Source organism: Cryptomeria japonica, chromosome 8, assembly GCF_030272615.1.
Source record: "Cryptomeria japonica chromosome 8, Sugi_1.0, whole genome shotgun sequence".
NCBI lineage: Eukaryota > Viridiplantae > Streptophyta > Pinopsida > Cupressales > Cupressaceae > Cryptomeria > Cryptomeria japonica.
In genome coordinates, this window is record NC_081412.1 from 507615282 (window position 1) to 507640662 (window position 25381).

General features: G+C 31.3%; 1 protein-coding gene across 1 annotated transcript; it reads left to right on the forward strand.

Moving 5' to 3' along the window:
- Positions 1 to 15375: 15375 nt before the first annotated feature.
- Positions 15376 to 16502, forward strand: LOC131057233 (2-oxoglutarate-dependent dioxygenase DAO-like). The gene is made up of 3 exons (XM_057991419.1): positions 15376 to 15767; positions 15839 to 16166; positions 16260 to 16502. The coding sequence occupies exons 1-3, from the start codon at positions 15376 to 15378 to the stop codon at positions 16500 to 16502; spliced, it is 963 nt and encodes a 320-aa protein (XP_057847402.1).
- Positions 16503 to 25381: the final 8879 nt, after the last annotated feature.

Sequence of the window (25381 nt, forward strand, 5' to 3'; positions counted from 1 at the left end):
TTACTTTACTTTTGTGATTAAGGTCCCTCATATTTTTTATATATTATATTCCATCTATCTACTAGATTACATGTATAATCTAGAAAACATTTCTTTCTACTATCTTTTGGATGGTTGTTTTACATTTTTCAAGTTATTTGGGAGCTACTTATGTTTGTTGCATCTCTTAAGAAATAATATTCAAAGAACCTACCATCTCCTCTAGTAAATGAGTAAACATTAGGTTATTTAGTCTTTAATTGATTACATTGGTTAGATTTCAAAGTATGATCGAACTCTTTGTTGTATAGACTAAAACTTCTAGTCAACTATTTTATAATATTTTTGTATGTTAGGTGTTATTTTTAGAGACCTTAAGTAATATACACATAAAAAAATAACTTAGAGATTCTAATATTTATTTGATCTAAATCTATGTATGTTTTTATATAAAAATTTAAAATGTAGTGTCCATTTATCAAATTAAAAAATAAATCTACAATTAATTTTTAATATATTTTCTAATTATATTTATGTCTATTATCATTGCATTTTTTGAAGATATCTTTGATTGTATGAAAGTTTTGGTACCGTTTTCCTCTTTTAGTGTCCTTCATAGTGAATTTAGTGACCTTCTCTTACTATTTGTGTGAGGTGAATTTCATAAATTAGGTTTTCTATTAAAATGTCATGACTTCATATAATATTTGGGCTTAAGATTTATATACGCTCATAAGATTATTATATTATGATTTTTAGTTTCTCAAAAATCTTTTAAATAAACTTTACTCCAATATAATTTTTTAATGTTTTAAGGATCGATAGCAATGTTAGACCTAGCCTTGATATCATTGAGCTTGTAATAGTACTTCATTATATTAGTATTTGCATAAATGTATAATATTAAGTTTTGTTAGCCATCAAATTATTTTTAATTTAGATAGACGGGTTTTATAGGGACCCGAAACCGAAATCCATCAAAACATTAAATATAGTAACCAGAGTCAAACCAGCCACTAAATAATAACAGAACCAGGGGATTCACCCCAAAACAAAAAACCAAAAAAAATAGACCTAAACAAGATACACAAGAAAAAAAAACTAAGATAGAGCTTTCATAAGCTCAACATTCTTCTGGATCGCTTTATTATTAATTTCCTAGAGTTCCTCCATAATGAACCTCAAACTACCTTTTTCCTAATGTTTTCTCTTGGTCTTGGTAGTAGGTCACGTGGACGCTTGCACCTCCTAGTTTTTCTTAGCCAAGTTGATATCTGGGAATCTCTCGGCACTGGTCATTTGCTCCTTTTGCATGGAAATTTCCTTATTGAATATTTTGAGGCCCTCGACACTATTATACATGGCTTCCTTGCTACCCTCCACCAAACCTTAAGTTTACTTTTCAACTTATGTATTTCTTTCTCTAGCCTATCGATTTTAGCCTCATGTTCAGTCTTCATAACCTTAATATCTTTCACAATTTCTTGGGTCAAATTCAGGATTTCGTCAGTCTTATCTAGAGCCAAAATCTCAGTGCAGGTAATAATGAGATCCTCAATCCCCTATTTTAGAATGTTAATTTCCCCAAAAATCCATCGAAAGCACTTCTCTTGATATGTCAACAAATTCCCCAGGAGCTTATCAACATCCAATTCATCATATTTAGTCTCATTGGAGTCTACATTGAGGGGGATGTCAAGTTAATTTCATTATCCTCCTTGTCAAGGATCTCCACCTTTTTTCTAGTCTTCTATTTTTTCATATTTTGCAAGCCCAAGATGTGGGTCTATGAAAAAGGGGATTTCATTTTAGTAGCCCGTGTAGGTAGATATTTTCTACTGCTACTAGTACCCGAAGTGGTCTTCTGCAGGGGACCCTCATCCTCTGAGGGTTTATAATTTGAGTCATCCGACACATGGACATCATTCCAGTCCATAGCCATTCTACCCTCTAAATCATCAAATTGTTTATCATATAGAATTTCATAATTTTGTAGCTCCTTTTTAGAAGTATATTTTTCTATCTCAAATTGAGAGAGTAAAAAATATAATTGAAATAAGGAGATCAAACACACTTTAAGATATTAGTAGATAATAATAAAATTAGATATTTAAAAAGTTCTCATTTGAGTGAAGCATTTATTTTAATTATGTTTTCTATTCTACCGTGTCTACATGTTGACTTAGATGAAGGCTCTCTTATATGGATAGGTAAATTAACTTGAACCTTTCATCTTTAATAACTAGTTCTTCTAGTTGGAATCCAAAACAAATAGTTACTTAGGATTAAGAATTATTATATTTTTAGATTATTTACAAAAAATCAACGATTCATTATAAATACATCTAAATCTAGATTTTGAACTATGTTTATATGATTTAATACAAACATTTCTATTCCAATAGTCCTACCTAATTTTTCAAAAAGATATTGATTTTTTAATTAATTTAAGCTCCATAATAAATTATATTTGTAAACCTTCAAACATATACTTTTTTCAAATACATTTATATCACTTTGAATTATTCTAAACGATTCTTTTCTATGCTTCTCAAATAATTTGTATATCTTTCATGCATATCAAGAATTTGCTCAACATGTTATGACATATGGACCTCCATATTATTGAATCTCCATGGAGTTTTCCTTAATTTAGTTTTATATTTCTTCAATTCTACTTATTTCCATTCACTGTGTACATTCTTGTAGTCTTATAGAAATTCATAGTTTATCAATTTTCTAGAAATTATTTAATATCTCTCTTTCTTCTCTATTCCACACAAGCCCTAAAATCTAATAGAATTGGAGATTTAATGATCACTTATTCTTATTTATTAGCTCCACACTTTCTTGTATTTTCACATGCTAGATTTTATTTCTTGGGAATAGAATATGTAGTGATATTTTTTCTTGAGTGTTTTTGTAATGCCCCGCCAGGAAACCCCGAAGAGATTAAGCTAAAACACAAGAATAGAGTGTAAAATTATTTTTAAAATTTTTTTTTTAAAAAAATTTACTGTTAAAAGTTAACACTAGCAGAAAAAAATACAGTCTCAGCAGAGACATGAAAAATATATATTTTTTTCAGAAAACTATAAGTTTAATTAAATTTACATTTTCTTCTTTTTTTTAAAGCCCAGATCCAAGGAAGGGAAATATTTCTTACAAACAAACACCAGATGGTCAAAATAAGAAGGATTACCATCCATTATCCAAACCCTTCTACCAAACTTGACTAAAACAACTAATTTCTCCAAATAAAACTTAAATCAAGAACATCCAATGGAGATTTTAACAAAGTTTATGGGGAACAACCAAAATTCAATCTGGAGATTGGAAAGGAAGCATGAAGAATTTAATCTACAACTTCTTTCATTTTCCCCAAATAAATGATATTATTTACAATCACAACCACATTACTACAAAAATACCAAAACAATCTTTTAAAAATAAGAAACCAATGAAATTAACCAGAGGCCGACCTGGTTAAGCAATTTTGGCAAGATTGAAGAAGAGCCCAATTCTCCATCTCAAGAAATTCCTTCTCCTCCCAAAACCCCCAAATTTTCCATCCAAATATATTTTCCAAAAAAAAATCAATCCGCCATATTTTCCAAAAATCTAGGTTAAATGGGAAAGGTTTGACCAAAATTTTTATTTAAAATAAATCACAAAAACCATTCTTTTAAACTATACCAATAAATTAAACTTGCTTTTCAATTTAAAATTGATTTTCTCAAATAATTGAAATTAACCTTTCTATTTTCAAAATGCCAACAAGATAAAATTAATTCTATTTTAATTAAGTTTAAATCTTTCTTTTCCAACATCATAAACATAATAATTTGACATTAAAATCAACCATTTAATTAAACTTGCTACCAACCTGAATTGAGCAATCCAATTAACGATTAATCACATAAAAAAGGAGCCTATTTAATTTAGTCCCCAAAATATGAATGCGAAAACACACATTAAATAAAATTAGAGATTAAGAATTAATTACTCGATTTAACCACACACAAAACATGCAACCCAAGAAAGTCAAACAAACAAACAACCCGCAACCCCAACCAAAGGGAATACCGACGACGACTCACGATGCTCACTTGAGCATGACTATGGTCAAACGAGGGTCTTACGACCACCTAATCCAAGTTCTAAGGTCCAAAGAGGTACACTCAAACTTGTGAATCCAGGTGAAGACGAACCTCACACCCACACGACACTATACCTGGAATCTCCTGCAACCAAGAGTCATACATGCATACATATATAAACTTAATGAAAGCGTTAGCCCGAGATAATAACACGAAATAGGAGAATTAATAACTTGCATACAAATTGTGCAAAAACCACATTAACAACTATGCACTTAAATCAAAACACTTGACTATAATCATTATATTATGATAAACTAACCAAGGTCAAACTGAGATTAGAAATTGATTAGGGCAGGGGTACTACAGTTTTCCATTTTTTTTGTTTCCTAGTTGAATCTAAAAAACTTACTCAAGTCCTAAAAAAAAAAATATGTGTTGCTTTCTAAAGTTTCGAAGGTTTCCTTTTCATAATAAAATGTCTTTAGTATTCTAAACCTTTCAAGCTTGAAATTTTGTTAAACATATATGTCTTCTACATCCACGAGGCTTTATACTTCCTAATCTATACTATCCCTTAGTACATGCTCTATTCATCTACTTCTCAATCTCCAATACCTTGCCCTCTAAAAAAGTCACTAAGTCTTGCAAGCTTAGACTTTTAACCTTGCACTCGATATGTTAGGAAATGGGATCCTAGGACAATTAATACAAACAAAAGATCCTTGTTTATTTCATAATATAACAAAACAAATCAGCTTGGCTATAGTATTAATAGGAGAGCTAAGCACTAAGGTTTTGTTTATTTGTTACAAAAGAAATGAGATTGTGAAGTGTATATATGTGATAGGTTACACATATAAAAGTGATTGAATTTAATAGAAAATAGAAGATATAAAATGAATAACTAAAATAGTAAGCTAGATCCAGAACAAAGATACAAAGCGAAATATGGATCTAAAATTAAGAGTATATTATGCTAGAAAGTGTTGTTGGGGGCTCTAGTTTTAAGATGTCTAAAATTGTAGTAGAGAATAAAAAATGTAGTTAAGAGGTTTTGTGCTAATCCCAAAAAGTTGGACCAAAAAAGGACACGCATCAAGCCCACTATTTGAAACAAGTGAACATAAGAGAAACCCCAAAGTTTGCTTTAAATTTATATCATGAAACAATCTAAATTTTTAATTAGAGAAAAATAAATCAGTAAAGTTTTCGTAAAGTATATGCATAGTTAATGACATTGACTATGTGTCATCAATAACATGTTTCCTAGTAGGCAAGAAAGAGATTTTTTCAAACAATGTGGGTATGAGGTTACTTATCTAACACCCAAACAATGATAGGTATTCCTAATAGAGTTAGGTAATATTAAGTTACTGTCAAGGGAATAATTAAAATTTTAATTCTCAAGGTCAAAATATATGAGATGATTTGATCCCCATGACAAAATCAATTACATAATTAAATATACACACTATAATTGATACTATAATATTATTAGACCTATATACTCCAATAAAATTTATTTCATTAATTGATCTAGCTAATCTAATTTAGATGTCTAAAATTTAGATAATTTAAAGGAATATGAATTTTTGTATAATTAATAATTTAAATAATTTAATAGAATATTAATTTCTTTAAAATTAATAATGTCAATGATTCATTTAATAATATTTAATATTAATTAAATAATTATCTCATGCCATACATATTTGGAAAGGAAATATATTCAATAAAATTAACTGTTGGAGTTTTACATTAATTAAATTAGTTTTCGATTAATAAATAAATAAAATTAATGGTTAGTTATTTTAGGTTATTCCAATATATAGAAGTTTTAGCAGTTATTTGAGAAAATAATGACTTTATATAGCCGAAAAAAAACATGAATGTAAGTTTATCTGATTGAATCAATATATCAAACATCAATGTAAGTAGAAATTGGTGAATATTTTTTAGTATGTTCATTTTCATGTGAATACTCTTTGTACTACTAGTAGATGTAATCACAGACAAAAATTTTCTTTGTGCATTTAGATAGTAATATGGTGTGATGTTCAGGTGTTCAAGAAGTAGCAAGACCATGGCATGAAAGAGTTTTGGGACATTTTTTTGCTTTATAGCTATATAACGAGTGGAGAATACGATTAGTGAGACACTTACAAATAGTTTTATAAAATTTCCACCTTTCCTGCCACTGATTGGGTGTCAAAAGGACGAAGTGGAGCAGAGGTTTTTGAGTAGAAAACAAGGCCGAGTGGTTGACAGCATAGATTTGATAAGAAAATGCTTCAAAGTTTTGACTATAGTTCTGCTACATACCACAGTTCTGGTGTGGCTATGCTCTATGTTGATCCAAGTACCATTTCAATAGAAGTTGGAACAACCGAGGCATTTTTGCTAAAGGTGTTTTTAAGGAGTGCATGGATGGAAATTCGAAGGAAGACCATGTGAAGAAGAATCGATCAGTCATAGAGTGCGAAATTAATGAAATCCAATTTAAAGTGCAAGTTATGGTAGAGGAGCAATCATATCGATCATTGAGTGGTGTTGTGAGCATAGAAAAATCTATGCGTCTTCTAAAAATCAAATTATTTTGTTTTTACTAGTCAAAAGGGTGAAATGAAGCACAAATGTAATTTTAATTTATTTTTTAAGTTGAAAGTTAAAGAAAATTTTATTTGTGAGTGAAACATATGCATGAATCTTATTTGTGCTATTAGTAGAAAACTATCTTGTTTGGAGATCAACATCAAACTTGAAGTTTGGATGGTTTTGATCATATTGGAGACCATGACAATGTAATTATAAGAGGACTTTCTGATTAGGGTATAAGGTTGACTACCTTATGAGTTTATCATTGTTTGAAATCAACATTGTTATGGTTATAGAAATTTAAAATAATACTTGTTCTTTTAGGGCCATCTTTATTCATGATGAGACCTTCAAAGACTCACATGCTTATGTTATCAAGGAGATTAATGTGCCATTGAATGGATAAAGTGTAGTAGTATTATCAAAGGTAGGAGGTTATTTGTCATCCCAAGCTAGCTTCTCGCTTAGGGATTATTCATGCATGAGAAGCATTACATTTTTGTACCTAAAGAAAAGAGGGGGCTTGGCCTTATGTATCCCTTCAAGGAGCAAGGGGGAACCAAATTTCTTGTGGGTGCATTTGGTGTATTCACATTTGATTGGTGATTTGTTGAGAGCTTGAGGAGACATTAGACACACTTAGAGGAGATGTGGACTTTGTGAGGAAAGGTGTTTCATGTCCATAGGCTTGGTTAGTGATTTGTGTAGTAGAGGAGGGATTGCTTCCAAAGCACTTGAGGAGGTGTTAGGCACACTCAGAGGAGATGTGGACTTTCAGAGGAAAGGTGTCTCATGTGTATCACTAGAGGAGGCATTATACAAACTTAGAGGAGATATGGAATCAGATGAAATGTGTCTCATTGTGCATGGAGAGTGGGAACACTTTAATGCTCTTTCATGTTGTGCAGATGGTTGCAGGTTCTACAGTCAAGAGATCCACTGATGAAGTCAGTTCGGTGTTTCTTTGGTGAGTGGGGAGAATTGGTGAAGGTGCTTCATCAAAGTATCCAGAAGGGTTGGGTTCAAAACCCTTGCAATGTTCCGCTCTTGTTTGAATTAATGTAATAAGGGCATAGGAATGCTAGAGTTTTACATTAATTATTTTAGTTTTAGACTAATAAGTAAATTAAATAAATTGTTAGTTATTTTGGTGGTTATTCCCATAAGGGAGTTTTTGTAGTTATTTGAGAAAATAATGTCTCTATATAGCCAAAGAACATCAATGTAAGTTTATCTGATTGAATCAATATATCAAACAATTGTTTATGTTTTCACATTAACCACCACAGAAATTGTGTAATACTAAACACCCTTGATTAAATGTTGTTGGTTGTCAAGAAATATGCCACCTATACTATATTGATTATTCATACTCTAATAATATATTTGAAGGGATATATAGTATATAAATAATTTAAATGTAATGTCATATTTAAATAAATATAGAGAGCATAACAAAGTTACAAGGAACATAGACAAAATATTAAAACAAATAAAGGAAATAATTTTCTTAAATAAAATTCCTAAACATTTAAATAAAACTAATTATTGCTCTAATTAGGTAAATCATGATAGGGCCCAAACCATTTTACATAATAGCCATTAGGTGGAAAAGAGAGATCTAATGAGTAGTGAGACAATTAAACATTGTTTTTTATTAATGTATGTGGTGAAGGGCCTTAACCCATTACAGATTAGACTAAATACATCAGAATGATGGAAGAATAATATAGTAACATCCTAGTAAATTGACATCAAAATCACATAGTTGAAGTAGAACAAAGAAACTCACAAAAAACATCAAAATTTGAATTGAGGAGTGGACCCAATGGAATAACCTAATATTTTTGGGTCACAAGAGAGTGATTCTTTGTCTTTCACCTAATAACTATCCACAAAGAATCCTTTTATAGATAAACAAGGGTAGTTGTAATATTACAACACTCTTAAGTAGCAACAAAGTTTAAGAGTCAAGTTGTTAAGCCCATAAAGGGGCACTTGATATTCTGAAGATAAGGAATCCAAGACCAAGGAGGGGATCAGTCCTATGCTCAAGAGATCCCCCAAGGGAGCCAAAGCAATGTCAATAGAAAGAAAGGGGGGATCAGTCCTATGCTCAAGAGATCCCCCAAGGGAGCCAAAGCAATGTCAATAGAAAGAAAGGGGGGATCAAGAAAATTTAGAGTAGGAAAGGTAAACAAATCAATAACCATAGAAATAGGGGACACTTGGGTAGGGGCCTCAAGGGTCAATCAACCATGAACCATAGAAGTTGAGCCATCCACTAGAGAGGGGCGATCAAAACCTAAATAAGAGTCTGAGTCTAAGACCGTAGGAGGATAGTAAGATGACACCATTCAACATTTTTCCACCAAGTAGATGAGGAATAAAACTAAGAACCACACAGAAAGGAAGAGACCACATGTCTAGTTGCAAAGAAAATTCTACATCTGAATTGGATCCCTTCATAGTCCAAGCTCTTGCCTCCACTTAAGCTCACAAACCTTAAGTGAGATATCAACAAGGAGTGGTTTACAAAGGTCTAGATCTACCTAGATCCTTGCAAAGGAAGTGTGGGAGAAGTGACTTGTATTCGGATCCACTTTGATAAAGAAACATGATTTGTTGCCAATGGATTCATAGACAAAAGAGCACAAAAATTAAAGAGGGAGGTGAGGGAGTCTAATGCAGATGGAAAAGACCTCGATGGGATCTACAAGAGGACTATTCGTTATTGTTAATATAATAAATAAATAAATAATTTAACTTTTAAATTATTTATTTCAAAACATAATTAATAGATAAACTTAATAAATAAAGAATGATAACTTACTAATTATCAAAAAGAAAATCGACAAAAAAATTTACTTTAATTTTTAGTTAAACTTTGAAAGAAAAATTATATAAAAAAAAGCAATTGTAATTGAAATAACTCAAATTAAAAGAGCGATTTGAGTAATTGATTGAGCAATAAATCTTAATCATTGGATAAAAAATGCAAGCCATTGGATATATTAATTGCTCCAACAACTATAAAGCCCACTTATATAGAAATAAAAGAGAGTTAATCAATACTCTACCTTCATTTGGAATCTTCAATAGTTTTGTTAGAATAGAAGAACCCTAGATTCTCCTCTTGGGTAAAGAATTTAGCATTTTCTGATTTACTTTTTTTCTAACATTTACATTCCCTTTCAATTTTAATATTATTGATTACATTGTTCATTGTGGTATTCATTTTACAGATTTATATTCTTAGGGGGTTTCATCAACCTTCCGAATGACAATTTTGCTGATAAAATTTACCCCTCCTTAGTTGAGAAAGAAGAGTGAGTTATTTATTTTTTCTTATTGAACCCTACCCAACTAAAATTATTATTTTTTATTTATTGGAATAGTTTTTTAAAATGGTGCCTCACAAATAATTATGTAAAGTACCATTTTTGTAATTTATTAAGAAAAATTAAAAGAGGGAGAGTTGGGGAGATACAACCCCCCACTCCCTTACTAAAAGGTATGACCCCATGATGGAGGTCTCATCCCTTTAAGGAGATGTGACCTCCATACTTGCAAGCTAAGCCTAAATCCAACTACCCATTTATTTAGTTTTCAAATTATATATATATTGTGGGTAAAAATGAATTGCTCCAAATATTGATTCAAATTTGATTTAAAAGTGTATATTTATATTATGTAGATCTACACATTCGTATTTATACACACACATAGCCATATTCATATTTATTAGTAACTTATCATTCTTCTTTGACCAATTTTTCATTTTAAGTTATTTTCAAATATATTTATATATATTGTAAGCAAAAAATTACACAAAACCATGTAAAGTCAGACACATTCACAACAAGGTCATCAAAAGAAATAAAATAAACTAAAGCAGATCAAACCAATTTTACTCCATTCAACGAAGGCTTCACTTCTCCTTCTTTCTTCTCTAATTATGCTGGTATGTTGGATCAATCCATTATGCATTCAAACGAAGCAAGGGAAAAAGAGTGATAGGCAAGAATACTTGAAGATATGAAAATGAAAGAAAAAGTATGAGAATAATCACATATGTAAAGTGTTTGAAGTTGTTTAATAAGAGGAAAATGACTCGAATTTACAAAGGAAGAAGATCACTATGGATGGTTGTGATCAAAAAATGATCAACGGTTCATGTTAGTTAGAAAGAAGAGTTAAGTGGAGGTAAATGGGAAACCTTCGTTTTCGAACAAAAAGCAGAAAGAGAAGATTTTATTTTTAAACAAAAAGAAAAAAAGAGAAGCTTTCATAAATGAAAAGCGAAGTGAGGTTCTTTTTGGAAGGTGGAAGAGTTAAGTGAAGAAAGGAAATGAGGTGGAAATTAATAATTATAATTTTTTTATTTTTCCTCATTTCCAAATTAGCCAATTAAATATATAAATTATTTAATTGTGAACTTAGGACAAGAGGAGTAAATGAATAAATTCATTTACCTAGGAAGAAATGTTAATAAAGATGACATGAATGAAATAAAGAAATTGATGAAATAATTATAGGAATCCAACCCCAATATTGAATTAGGCCCAAATTATGACTGAAATAAAATGACTAAGCAACATTGACAAAATTGATGACAATTGACAAGGAAAAATGATAAAAAGGACCATAATCCAAAGGCGTTTTGATAAAACAAGGAAATTGATAATGATGATAATGACGCGATGATTGAATGCAATAAAGGAAAATGAGATGTCAAAATGATTAATAGGCAAATGAGATGTGAAAATGATTAATTCTGACATTACAATTGATTTAAATTGATAATGTTGATTGACAAATGACTAATGGAAATTCATTAAAGATAATCGGAAATGATTTGATAAAAATATTGAAGAGATTGATAATTAATGACTGATTAATTATGAATAAAGGTCGATTTTGTTGGAATCCAAGAACACTGAGATGGGGGGTGGTGAATCAGTGTTCTACCGGTAATGTTAGTGTTGAACTTATTCCTTATTAACCGGTTAACAGTAAATAAAAGTAGAATGCATACACAAAATAACACAATGAAAGGAAACACCATAACACCAAGATTTATACGTGGAAAACCCTACAAAGGGAAAAACCATGGTGGGGCCAATACCCACAATATCTATATACTTGATCAAGGTATACAAATATTATAAAGAGGGTCTACACATGTAGAAAGGCCAACCGCCTAGAGCTCTCTGCTCAAACACAAAACATAGGAAGACTCACTAACTTACAGAACACTTACAAGTGTTTACAAATGAAAATGAACTTATACATAGAATATAACCATTTTGGATAAGTTTTGGTAAACACTCTGATATCCTTCTCTATATACTGGTTGTCTGATACTCTATTCTGCTACTGGTTAAGTTGTGCATGTGAAACTGCACACAGTCGCTACCAATCTCATACCAAAACTCACTAAAATATTCGCAATCAAAAGCGCGCATACCATATAACAAATATTTGATCTATTGCTGAAGTGATCTTCTTAAATATCCTTCTAACTTAACCATGTCAGCTTTAACAAGAAATATAAACAAGTCGGCTGCTAGAACATAATAAAAATCAAACATAAATTCAATGACCATGTCAGCCATCACACGTTACCACCAAAATCCATGAAGACATAATCGAGACCAAAATATTTCCTTAGCTGGGTCTTATCCATTACTGGGTTCCATATACATGTTACCGGGATCTAGACATGTTACCGAGATCAGGACTTAGCCGGGTATGAGTGAATGCCAATGCCGGTGTAAAGCAATGTGAATACCAATACCGGTTAAGTGCAATATGTGCCGGTTAACCAAACCATAAAACCATTTACTCTAAGATGATGAGTTGCCATCAATGACAACCCATAAAGCCATGAACCTTATCAGATGAGTGTCAGTTGCCAACAAATTTAGGACTAAATGATCAAATGATAAAACCGCCAATCATGATGATTTAGGGCCAAGTATGATTGAATAGTTTTGTTAGGGTTGGAACATAATCATATAGAGTAGGAAGAGTGACCCAATGTCCACATAGGATGAAAATCAAATGTGACATAGAAGACATGTTAAAATTAAGGTTTAGTGACATAGGCATAAACCAATTTTTAGTGTGTGTGTGTCTATATATATATATATATATATATATATATATCAAAGGTTGTAGTATTGCTACCTATAATAATGAATAATAAAAAAATGAAGAATTTACCAAAATATTAAATAAATAAAATTATCTTTTCATTGAAAAATTAAAATATTCCATCCATTTTGATCTTGTTGAAAATAAATTTTGAACTAAATTTTTTTCTGTTAGTGGAAAAATAACTTATGAAATTTTGAAGAAAAATAAAAACATATTTATAAAATAAGTTACGCTTCTTGAAATCAGATTTGAAGATGCCAAATATTTGTTTACAACTTTATATGTTTTGAACCACTTTAATGAAAATCATAGTAAGTTACAAGACAAGTTAATTCCCATCCATACAATATAAGCTACAATGAAACTTGTTCATAATTTAGAATTGTTCCAGTGAGAATTGGTGCATAAATTCATCTTAATTGAGTTTGTGCATAAGTTCTTGTGAAGCCTATGCTAATTTCAAATTAGTAATTGGGACTACTATGTTAGAAAATAATTCAATTTTTGTTAATATTTTATGCATGTTTGTACCATCTTTTAAAGCTTGAATTTGAGAAATAGTAGGAACAATGTTAAGGGCTGATGTTTTTTTTATTACACTTGTGAATTATATTGTCTTAAAAAAAAAATTTACCTATTAAAATGTCTACAATAAAGCCATTCTATGAGAGCAGTCTATTTTCTAAAGTATTTTCTAAAAAAAGTTCACATACATTGTCTATGCTTTTACATTTTACATACATGCATACTAAGAAATTTTGAAAAAAATCACCCTTCTATTATCTTTTAATGTATATTAATGATCTATTCTTTTTAATTCATATGTACTAGTCACATTTATTTGAAAATTTTTAATTCTTTTGAAACAAATCTAATTTGTGTATTACCTATAATAATTTCATTCCATTAGAATTTTTCTTGAGAAATCAATAAGGTTGTATAAATTTTTAAACATAAAGATACAAAATGACATGTATGTCTTGTGCATGCTTATACAAATTGCATGTGTCTACTAGAATAGTCACAATGCAACTTTATATTTTGATAGATGTCCATATTGTGTTGTAAAGATGTATTATTTGCCCACACTAAAAATACAATAGTGAATTTGAAAAAAAAATTATAACATAATGACATGTGACTACCAAGATCTATACTTTGTATAAATGTTAATTATTTTAATTTAAAAAGCATGAAAGGAATGCAATTTTATTGTAACATTGCATGAGAGGACATTTTACCTTTTTGAAAGTCATTTTCAATCATATTAATCTATAATGATTAAAGATAGCCAATTTTCTAAGAGGGTTGTATATAATAAACATAATTAAATTTGGTGATGCACATTATTCAATGCAAATAAAAGAGAAATAATAAGATAGAAATGAAACTATCATATAAAATCATATGAAAATTTTGCATTCCCTACAGTACTCACAAAATTATAGAAAAAAAAATTCTACTTACACAACTCTATCATGAATTCTCTTACCCACCCCTTTATCCACATTATCAAAAGAAATACGATAATTTTACATCTTATTTTAAAATACTTTATCTCTAACAAAAGTTGTAATTTAATCGCAAAATAAAGCTAAAGTTAAATGACAAACAATAATAGCTTACCCTTTTAAGAATAAAAGCCTAGCTTACCCACAAAAATGTTACAACTAAAAAGTAAAGTATTATTATTCAACATCTTTTGCTAGCTCATTTTATGTCAATTTTTAAATTTATTACCCCCAATTAAAAACCTATTTTACCAAAAATGTCAATAAATTCAAAATATTAGATATAGGAATAAAATTGTGTTACTGTTCCACATTACTTAACAATACTTATCACACTATTTTCTCATTATTAACAAAAATAACCAAACAAAAATGACAAAAAAAACCTACATAAGTATGAAAGGATATATATAATTTAACATTTATTATTATTATTATTATTATTTATTTATCTTGGTAAACGTGACTCTTGTCTCCACAGCATATCTTCTTTCTTTCGTTATCAGAGGCTCTATTTTAATCCATAAATGGCTTCTGAGTTCAAATGTATATAGTTTTTAAAAGTTAGTTGTCACAAATAATTTCATTGCTTGGTAAGACACGATTTGGACATCCAATATTTCTTTATTTTGGTCATGTGAGTGTAGGTCATGATATTGCACATATTTACATGGGCATTGGGATTCGTACCCTCTTTCTTAACTCTAAATTTAATAAAATAATATTGAAATAAATAATAAAAGTTATTAAAAACAATTAAATATAAATTTTATGTAGCTACTATTTATGTTTGTATTTTTAAACCAATTACTTTGAGATATCCCTGTCCCGTCTGTCTGGAAATTTCGTTTCTTTTCCGCGACCAGAGGATTCCGATTTTGGAGGTGGCCATCATGTTTAACAATACGTCCAAGCCAGGCTTAAATATTCCACGTCTACAAAACGGTATTTAAAGGAGAAAACTTTGCATCTGAAGTCATAAGACACTTCACAATTGCTCCTGTGTTATTGCAGCTAAATACATAATGCCTTTACCCATTGAAGAAGCCGCATCTGAAGTTGATCTCCCCGTAATCGACATCTCCGAATTTCCAGAAGACTTGGATTGTAAAGATCTGACCCAGCTTCGATATCATCCCCTCCTCGCCAAACTCAGAAAGGCCTGCAAAGAATGGGGATTTTTCCAACTTGTCAACCATGGAATTCCAGAAGATCTTCTGGAAAGGGCAGAGAATGTTTGCAATGATTTATTAGCCTTGCCCACGGTGGTCAAAGACAGAGCCTTAACTGCTAATCCATTCGACACATATTACCGAACTGGAAATTTTGAGGCCTTTCGCCTTCCAGACTCGACTAATCCAAGTTCCGTTGAACAAATGTGTAGAAAGATATGCCCAGAAGGGAACCCAATTTTTTGGTATGTTATTCATCTTCCCTTTTCCTTTTGAGCTAATTTATTTTACTCTGTCTAATATTATTGTCTTGCAGCGAAACGATGGCAACATACTCTTTGTCTATATCAAATCTTGAAACAAAAATCACAAAAATAATTCTTGCCAGCCTGGGGTTGGATGCTAACGCTTTCTACCGCTCCCACTTTGAAAAATGCCCATCAATATTGCGTATAAACGGCTATTCATCAGAGAAATTATCCATTGGAGAGGACGTGCTCAGTTCCCATACAGATGGCGGGTGCCTTGGAATCCTTAAACAAGATGATGTGGGAGGGCTTCAGATTCGATCTCAGGAGGGCGAGTGGTTCAACGTCAAACCTCTCCCTTACTCTTTTGTGGTCAATGTGGGGGACTCCCTTAAGGCATGATATTTTCTCTCCGCCTGCAATTATAATTAATTCTTTTATTATTACGGTCTGATAAGAGTTAGAGATGAAAGATGAATATTATTGCAGGCGTGGAGTAACGGCAGATGCCGCAGCGCAGAGCATCGTGTTGTTTACAAAGGTTGGAGAGATCGTATGTCAATTGCCTTCTTCACTGTCTTCCCAGAGGAGATGGAAATATGGGCGCCCGTGGAGCTTGTGGACGACGACAATCCAAGGCGTTACAAGCCTTTCGTATTCTCGCATTTCAAGCAAGAAAGCCTGACTTATAAAGAAAAAACTACGGCTCTTGAACAATTCGCGGGTATATAAAGACTTGTTACATTCTGATGCACATTGATTGCTTTGAGTGTCATCTGATTCACTATTTAATGCTGTTAATCCCAACAAAATTAAATAGCAAGTCTATTTAAATAATAGAATTTTTGAGTTTTTATGTAACAAAGAAACTAAAATTGCATATGTGAATAAATCATGTGAACTATTAAGTTATGGTTTGATATATAAGTAAAGGTGTAAGGCAACCTGATTCCTGAGTTTGGGCTAGTTTATTCAAATTAAATATTTACTCTTAATATTAAACATTTTCTTAAATCCTACTTTGAGATTTTTAATTGTAAAAAATTGGACAATGATATTTGGTGACACATCTTAATTCAAAAGAGGAATGACTGTTTTGATTAAATTCATTTTAGAAAAAAATAATCTTTAAATTGATTACGTTTGTTTTTTATTTATTCTTTTAAAAAATAAATTAAATTATTTCATAACGAGGATAAAATTTGTAGTGTAGCAATTTTTTTATATTTGTGTGAAAAAAGCATTTAGAATATTATTTAAAGTTTTCAATTTTATTTATAAAACAAATTCTATCAATTTTTTTATAATTTTATCAATTAATCTTATAGTTTATTAAAAATGATTTTAAATTTTATTTTTTTTATCATCTTTATTGAAATTTTATTGAAGTTCATCTTGAGCTCCTCTCTTAATGGTGACAATAGAGTTAATTCTCCTACCGATCTTGCGAATCAACTCAAATAGATGTTGCTACCAAGTTATTGGTTTAAGATTAATTTCATTTGAACATCTATGGAAAACATTAGGCCATTAAGGGTATGATGTTTATTTAAATATTTATGAAGACTATAAAGAGCTACTTTGGGATTCTTTTTGAAGGAACAAACTACAAAATTGAACTATAGGCATTGATGCTTGGTTTACAAACTTGTGCCTCATATGGTATCAGAAGTGCAAATTGAATAAGGAATCATGATAATATTTAATACTCTCAAAAGAAGACTTTAAACAAATTGGAAATTAATTAATATATTTACGTAGATATGGTCTATTAGATACATTAGTAGATTTCATTATCACACATGTATATATTGAAGTTAATATGGTAGTTGATTTCATTGCAAATTATGTGATGGACATGCTATAAAATGAAATCACTAGTGATGTCCATTACTCATGGAAGACATTTGAATACATGATAAAAAAATTCACATATGTTTAAATAGGGATATTAGGAGCCCATGTTCTATGGTAATTGCATTATACATTTTTAAATGTTTCACTTTCATTTCTAGAAATACTAATATTAGATGGATGGATGCCAAGCATAAAATATGGGCCATCTTCAATCCTTTGAGTACAAATATATTACCAATTAGAGATGATGGTCAAAATTATTGAATAATACATTTAATATCATTTTAACCATCTTGGATTAGGCTTTTAACTTAGTAATGGATTCCAATACTATATTTCTCACCAAGAAAAGATATGTAGAATTTATTGGAGGCACTTATGAAGTAATTCTTAAATAGGAATTTAAAATAAACTCAATTATAATCATAGACTCATTTATATTAGTTTTTTGATAATCATTTATGGTGACAAATAATAACTATGTTTAAAACATATAAACCATATTTAATAACACTCTGACATATTTTCTATGTAGAGTCACGTCTCATGCAAAAGATACATCTCTCAACACATGTTATCTATTTAAATGTCTTTGGATCTAAATATTTTAATAATATTGAAAATATGGGTTGGGGGCTTCGCTTGATCAGTGAGAGATTCTTGTGGTAGGCACGAGGTCCAGTTTGCCCGTAGCCCATGCAATATTGGAGGGCATGTCAAACCAATGTAATTGGTCATGTTAAATATTTTACCCACCACATTAGAATTCATAGAGGGCTACCCAATTTTTACAATCTAAAAAAATAATAGTGAAAATTTATTAAATATCTCTAATTTTAGAACTTGGTGTTTTATTAAGAAAAATATCTTTCTCTCTTAATTTTTTCTTACCATCTCATTTGCACTGATAGTTTCTCGGTCACTATTTGTGGTACTCCTATGTTTTATCTAGTTGTTGATCTATCATTTACTAATGGGGATCCAATATTGGGTTCTCTTCTATGTGGTATTTTATTTTGTGTCTCTTGATTGGGCACCAATTGTTTCCGCACTCTTTGTTTCTTTTGGTGAGATGTCTACAACACTTTTTATATCTAGACAATAAGTAAATTTTTTTAACATGGTTAATAAATATAATTATTAATAAAACTTGTGCATAGCCTTTGGTAATAGTTGTTTGAGTTTATTTCTTTAATGTGCTAGATCAAATTACATGATTTGTAATTAGGAAGAAAATAAGGAAACAATTTTTATTACAATAATTATAAAAATCAATAATATTTACAAAAAACAAATATTTACAAATCCAGCTACAATTATTGATCTTCATAATAAACAAATATTCTATTCAACATAATTATATCTTTGTACCATTTAACTCTCTCATGAGTTTATGGTAAAGAAACAAAACTTAAACTTTGTCAATTATTGTGTTGTACCATGTCTTTTTAGTAAATAATTAATTAGCTGACAAGGGATGTTGTAGCTCACCAAACAATAATGAAGAAAAAAATTTAAGAGGGTATCAGTGTTGGAGTTATAAACAATAGGTATAACTTGAGAAACAATAATACTTCTTTACCACTTTCCTTTCGTTGCTAGCTCTTCCATCTAATTCTTGATTCATTTATTTGTCTTACAAGTATGTCCAAAACTATAGATTGATTCCACAATTATGTGAAATGAAGTTAAGTGTGGAAAATGCTTCCAAATGCTAAATCTAATCGGAGAGTGCAAAATTTTCTTAAAAACCCTTTAACTCCTACAAATTAGATTAAAACATACAAATTAAAACCCTTTCAAGAAAAAAACCCCACTCGAAAAGATAGAGCTCAATTGTATTATTAGCAATAACCAATAGTTACAATATAATGCATAGAGCCAATGCTCTATAGGAGTAATTATAACAACAAAGAACAATAAAGAAAATATGGGACAATATAGCTTCTTAGAAGACATCCAACCTATCATATAAAATATAGTAAGAAGCCACATATTTATAGAGTTTGATAGAAGTGGAAAAAAACCATGGTTTCTAAAACCAAGTCATACCTCAAATGGTAAGTGGTATCAAAAGAAACAAGTTCTCAATTAAATGACACATTGCACATAGCAAATTTCCAAAGCACTACTGCATAACTCATCCATAATGGTCACCTTAACATATGCAACACCCACCTCACACAACTTTTCAAAAGTGAATTCAACCATAAATACAAATTTCTAAATAATAACTCTCCATGACTCTTACAATGAACTAATTATCATAATAGTAAATAAAATAAACTAGTATAGTTCCAATATATCAACCTATGACACTAGTCCCCTCTTTGTAGGACTTTCAAAGTGGGCGCAATAAATAACTAAATAATAAACATATTTGGTATTGAGACACATTAATATCAACATTCTCCCACTTCTCAAAGACCTATCAATATTCTATCTCTCTAATTTTCTCAAGGCCCATGTCCCATAAAATCGACACACCATCTAAAATTTTCACCATTCAGTGGTTTCATCAATGCATCTGTAAAATTTACCAAAGCATCAACTTTTTCCATTTTTACCTATCCATATTCCATCATATCATGAAAAAAATTGAAATCTAATCAATGTGCATTATTTGGCATGGAAATAATAATTCTTTGCCAAACAAATAGTACTCTAGTTGTCACAATAGATAGTAATTTGTCCCAAATCAAAACCAATATCAGAACACAATCTCTTACACCAAAGAGCTTCCTTACAAGAATGAGTAGCTTCCATGTACTCTACTTCTATAGTTCACAAACTAACTATAGCCCGTCGCTTACTTATCCAAATGATAGCAACACCAAACATCATGAAAATATATCCACTATTGGATCTTTTGCTATCAACTTCACCTACCCAATCTAAGTCCACATATCCATGAATGCAAACTAAATGTTGAGGTATAGTAGGATGAATGCAAATAATACTCATAATTACCCCTCAAATACTTGAATACTTTATTAATTGCATCCTAATGCACCCTACTATGATTAGTTATAAACTGACTAAGGACTCCCACAACTTGGGAAATTTCTAGTCTAGTAGAGACCATAGCATACATCAAGATTCCAACAACACTTGCATAAGGTATTTTAAAGATGGCATCCATCTTAGTAGGAGATTTTTGATAATATACCATATAAATATTTTTCCCCTATAACACTATAACAACTAACTACCTACAAGCCATCATGTTGAATCTCTCCAACACAAAGTTAACGTACTTACTCTAGCTCATTTAAAGCTTTTTGCTATCTCTACCTTTGATAATCTCAATACCAATAATATATCTCACTACACCTAGATCTTTTGTCTCAAACTATTTGATAATTTAGACTTCAAATCGAAAATCATTCTTTTACCGTTCCCAATAAAAATCATATCATTCACATACATGACTATGATAAGAATGTGATCATTTTTAGATTTAAAATGCACACAATAGTCAGATGTATATCTTAGAAATCCTAAATACAACACATAAGTGTCAAAATTTTGATACAACATTCTAATCGAATATTTCAAACCATACGAATATTTATTGAACTTAAAAAAAGGTTCTCTTTAACTTTTTTAGCAAAATGCTCTGGCTATGATATGTAAATTTCCTCCTCCAAATCATCATGAAAGAACATTGTCTTTATACCCATTTGTTTGATTTTAAAGTCATAAGATGCTACAAGTGATAATAGGAATCAGATGGGTGCCATCTTAGCTACAAGAGGGAATATTTCACCATAATCAATGCTCTCCACTAGACAATACCCCTTCACAATCAACCATTCTCTATGCTACCTCAACATTTCTATTTGGACCTAGTTTTCTCGAACACCCATTTACATCCAATGGGTTTTTTATCCTTTAGGAAAAGGTACTAAATTCTATGTATCATTATTTGCTAATGCAACCATCTCTTCATTCATGGCTTCCATATAAGAATCTACATAATGAATACCCATATCATCTATAATAGTCTTGGCCTCATCAGTGTTAGCAATCAAAGAAAATATGTAACTAGAATCCAACAAAGAATATCCAAGCCTTTCAAGTGAATAACTCTATCTTTCAGGTTGTCACCTATTATGAGTAAATATTCTCAATTGTTAAGGTTGAGATTCATACTCTTCTTCAAACTTTTCAGAGCTTGAGCTCTACTCATCATCAATTCTAATAGGGGTGTGTAGTTCATATTTCATCATAGTAGGTTGTACTTGAACTACCTCCTTTTTCTATTTTTCTTCCTTCTCTAGTTGTAAATTAATACTGGAAGGTTTCAACTCATGGAATATCATATTTCTACTATATAAAACTTTCTCTATAATGGCATCTAAAAGCTTGTAACCTTTCACACCAACACCATAGCCAATTAAGATACACTTAATCAACTTTTCCTCTAATTTTGATCTTTTGTCACTTGACACATGTGCATATGCCGATCACAAAGAATCTAAGATGTCGCAACTAGGGCTTCTTACCCGACCACACCTCCATGGGTTTCTGTTTGAATAGTGTCAATTGGGAGATATATTAATTAAATAACATGCAATGGCTACAGCTGTAGCCAAAAATTTCTATTCAAGCCTAGTACCACTCAACATACTCCTAGCCATCTTCATCACCGCTCAGTTCATCCTCTCAAATAATTTGTATTTTGGGGTGTGTGGAGTTATCTCGTGTCTCTGAATCCCATGTTCCTTACAAAACCTATTAAAATCTGTTGAATAAAACTCATTACCATTGTCAATCCTCAAACACTTATTTTTCTACCAATTTATTTTCAACCAAGGATTTGAATTCCTTAAATTGACTAAAAAAAACAAATTTAATTCTAAGGAAATAAACAAATGTCCTTCTACTATAGTCATCTATGAAAGAAATAAAATACATAGATCTAGATATTAAAGGATCAATAACAAGATGAAACACATCTAAATGAATATAATCTAGAATACCAAAAGACTTATGAGAATTGGAATTAAAAGAAACACAATATTGTTTACCATAACCATAATTTTTTTTTTCAAATTTATACTTGATATTACAATCATCTAGGCCTTAAAAAAAGATCTTGTTCTTTAGGGCTCTAAGATCCTTCTCACCAATATGACCAAGTATTCGGTACCATAAAATTGTCTTCTCCACAGGGAGCTTAACCTCCAAAGTATTTTCACCCTTAGGTATACCAAGAAAGCATGACCATCAAATTCCCCTCTCCAAAGTATTTTCATCCCCAAATGGCATGACCTTTTTTCTTGCCTCCTCTCAATTTTATCTTGTATAAATTAGAGACAAACAAATTTCTTCTTAGTCATCTCCATATTTCGAGCAAACATATTATCCATTTTTCTTTTCATGGAGTCCTGATTGTCATCTAGAGCCTCAAGTCCATCTACCAAATCCTTAGTATCATTTTTCAATGTCCCTTCACTACCTTCTCCAAAGTTTCCCACTTTTCAACCATTTTGACGAATTTACCAACTGCCATCTGAACTCCTTGGTCCTTGTCGTCCATTTTCCAACTCAAAGCTCTAGTGTTAGCTTTAGCAAGGGCCTTGAGTCTATTGATTGTCTTCCTAGACAACTCAAATTTACCAAGAAGGCAATAGATGACAGGTTTATGTTTATCAAAATCCTCACAGAGATCATTCACCTTGTCCATAATGAGGGGGAATTCCTTTTTAATCAGAACATTCAGAAGTGAAAAATGAGGGGAGTCGAGGGGAGGAGGAGGGGTAGGAGGGTTGGTATCATTACTTATAGAGTTGTTAGGGGTCCATTAAGACCTAGTGGACCAAGAAGAAGCCATCTCCTCCAAGTCTCGATCAACAATTTCTAACTTTTTAACAGAGCATTCACTAGCAAGAGGTCATGGGTTTTTAGATTTAGTAGTTGTAGAGGGGTTAACTCAAGCAGGATCTTTCTAGGGCTTCAAGGTTTATTTTTGTATCAACTAGGTTGACCGATAACTCAACACATAGAATCAGGCTAGAAAGATTAATGGTTTGGCCACAAGTTGGGGTTAAATCTAGTGAAAATTATAAAGGCATAGAATGAGATCTTGGTGCAAGAGAAGGGTACCTTTTGATTTAGCCACCACAATAGATTAGGAAATAGATGATAAAAACCAAAAGGGAAAATTAATTTTGGCACCACACCTTAAATGATTAAGCATGGGAAACAGTTGGAAATGGAAGCACTTAACCCTCCCATCCAGGGTGACAAATTTCATCAAGAGAAATACAACCTCTTTCTAGATTGCTAGCAGGTCATCCCTTTTGAACTCACTTTGGAGATGGGTGACATTCTCACCTAGGCCAAAAATGTTTGGAAGTCCTCCTTATAGTTTTCCTTAAGCTTTTTTGGGAAGGACGTGCCTTTAAAAACCAACCTAGTGGCAACAACAATAGTCTCCATTGACAATATGAACTTCACCTTCCCCCCCTAGACATCTCCTTCCTCCCAAGACTAGGCAAATTGTTCTAATAACAAGGGATAAAAGCCCTTCATGCCTTCCAAGTACTTAGAAAGATTACCCTTAACCACTTTCCCCTAGAGAGCCTCATTTTCTTTAAAATTATCAAAGCTATCAGGATCTATTTGAATTAAATCACCTTCCATGGTCATCACACCAAAATCAGAGCTAGGGGAAAAAACAAGTATACACAAACTAGGTTTAGGAAAAATACAATTAAGGGTTGTATTATAAATATTTCTTTCTCTGCCTTAAAAAAGCCAAGTCCCCTTTATGAAATGATTGACATACGCCATGGACAAGATAGAAAGAAAAAAAGGTGATTGTTAAATCTTTAGGACTCATTGAATTTAATATCTTCATTCATCATGGCATGAATATTTGCAGGCAATTTGTGTTAATTCGTCTAGATTTTAATCCCCTTAAAGAAAGGAAGCTAGTTGTCTAACTTGTCCATTGTCATGTTGCATTCCCGAGGATATGTTGATAGCTCACATGGTCTGATGTAGTAGTGACATCTTGGCACCTAGAGATGATGTCTACCACCTACCAGCCTAGTTTCACTTTACCTTGTAACATCGTAATAACATTCTTGGAATCACCTTCAATAAATAATTTTCATCTATTATTTCTAGCAATGGATTTTCCATGAAATGCTACCATTGCCTCAATCATACTAGAAGTTTGGATACCTAGATTGGCCACATAGGCCACCACCACTTTTCCTCTATAGTTTCCAATGATGCCACCCCTTCTCACTCAACGTGACTTTCCTTTAGAGGACCCATCAAAATTTAATTTCAACAAACCAGAATTAGGGGGGACCATTTAATATTATTTTTAAACCCAAAATGAGGGTAATTAAAATTAGACATGATATCTGTTGGGCCAACTCCCAAATTTTGGCCATACATTATACTCTAGAGGCAAATGGGGGTGTGAATGCTTGTTCTTACTAAAGAATTTCATCTTATTATACTCTAGAGGCAAATGGGGGTGTGAATGCTTGTTCTTACTAAAGAATTTCATGTTCTCCTTAGCCTGATTAATGATCACATTGGTTAGGACCAACAAATGTGACTTGTGATCCTTGAAAATCCTATTGTTGCATTTCTTCCATAATCTCCATCTTGCATGCAGAAAGCCTTGCCACCAGAATTCTTGGATGAGAGGATGAGTAGTAGGTGAAGTCCAAGGAGTAGAGACCATTTTAGGGCATTGGTGCCACACCCAGGATAACAAAAGGTTG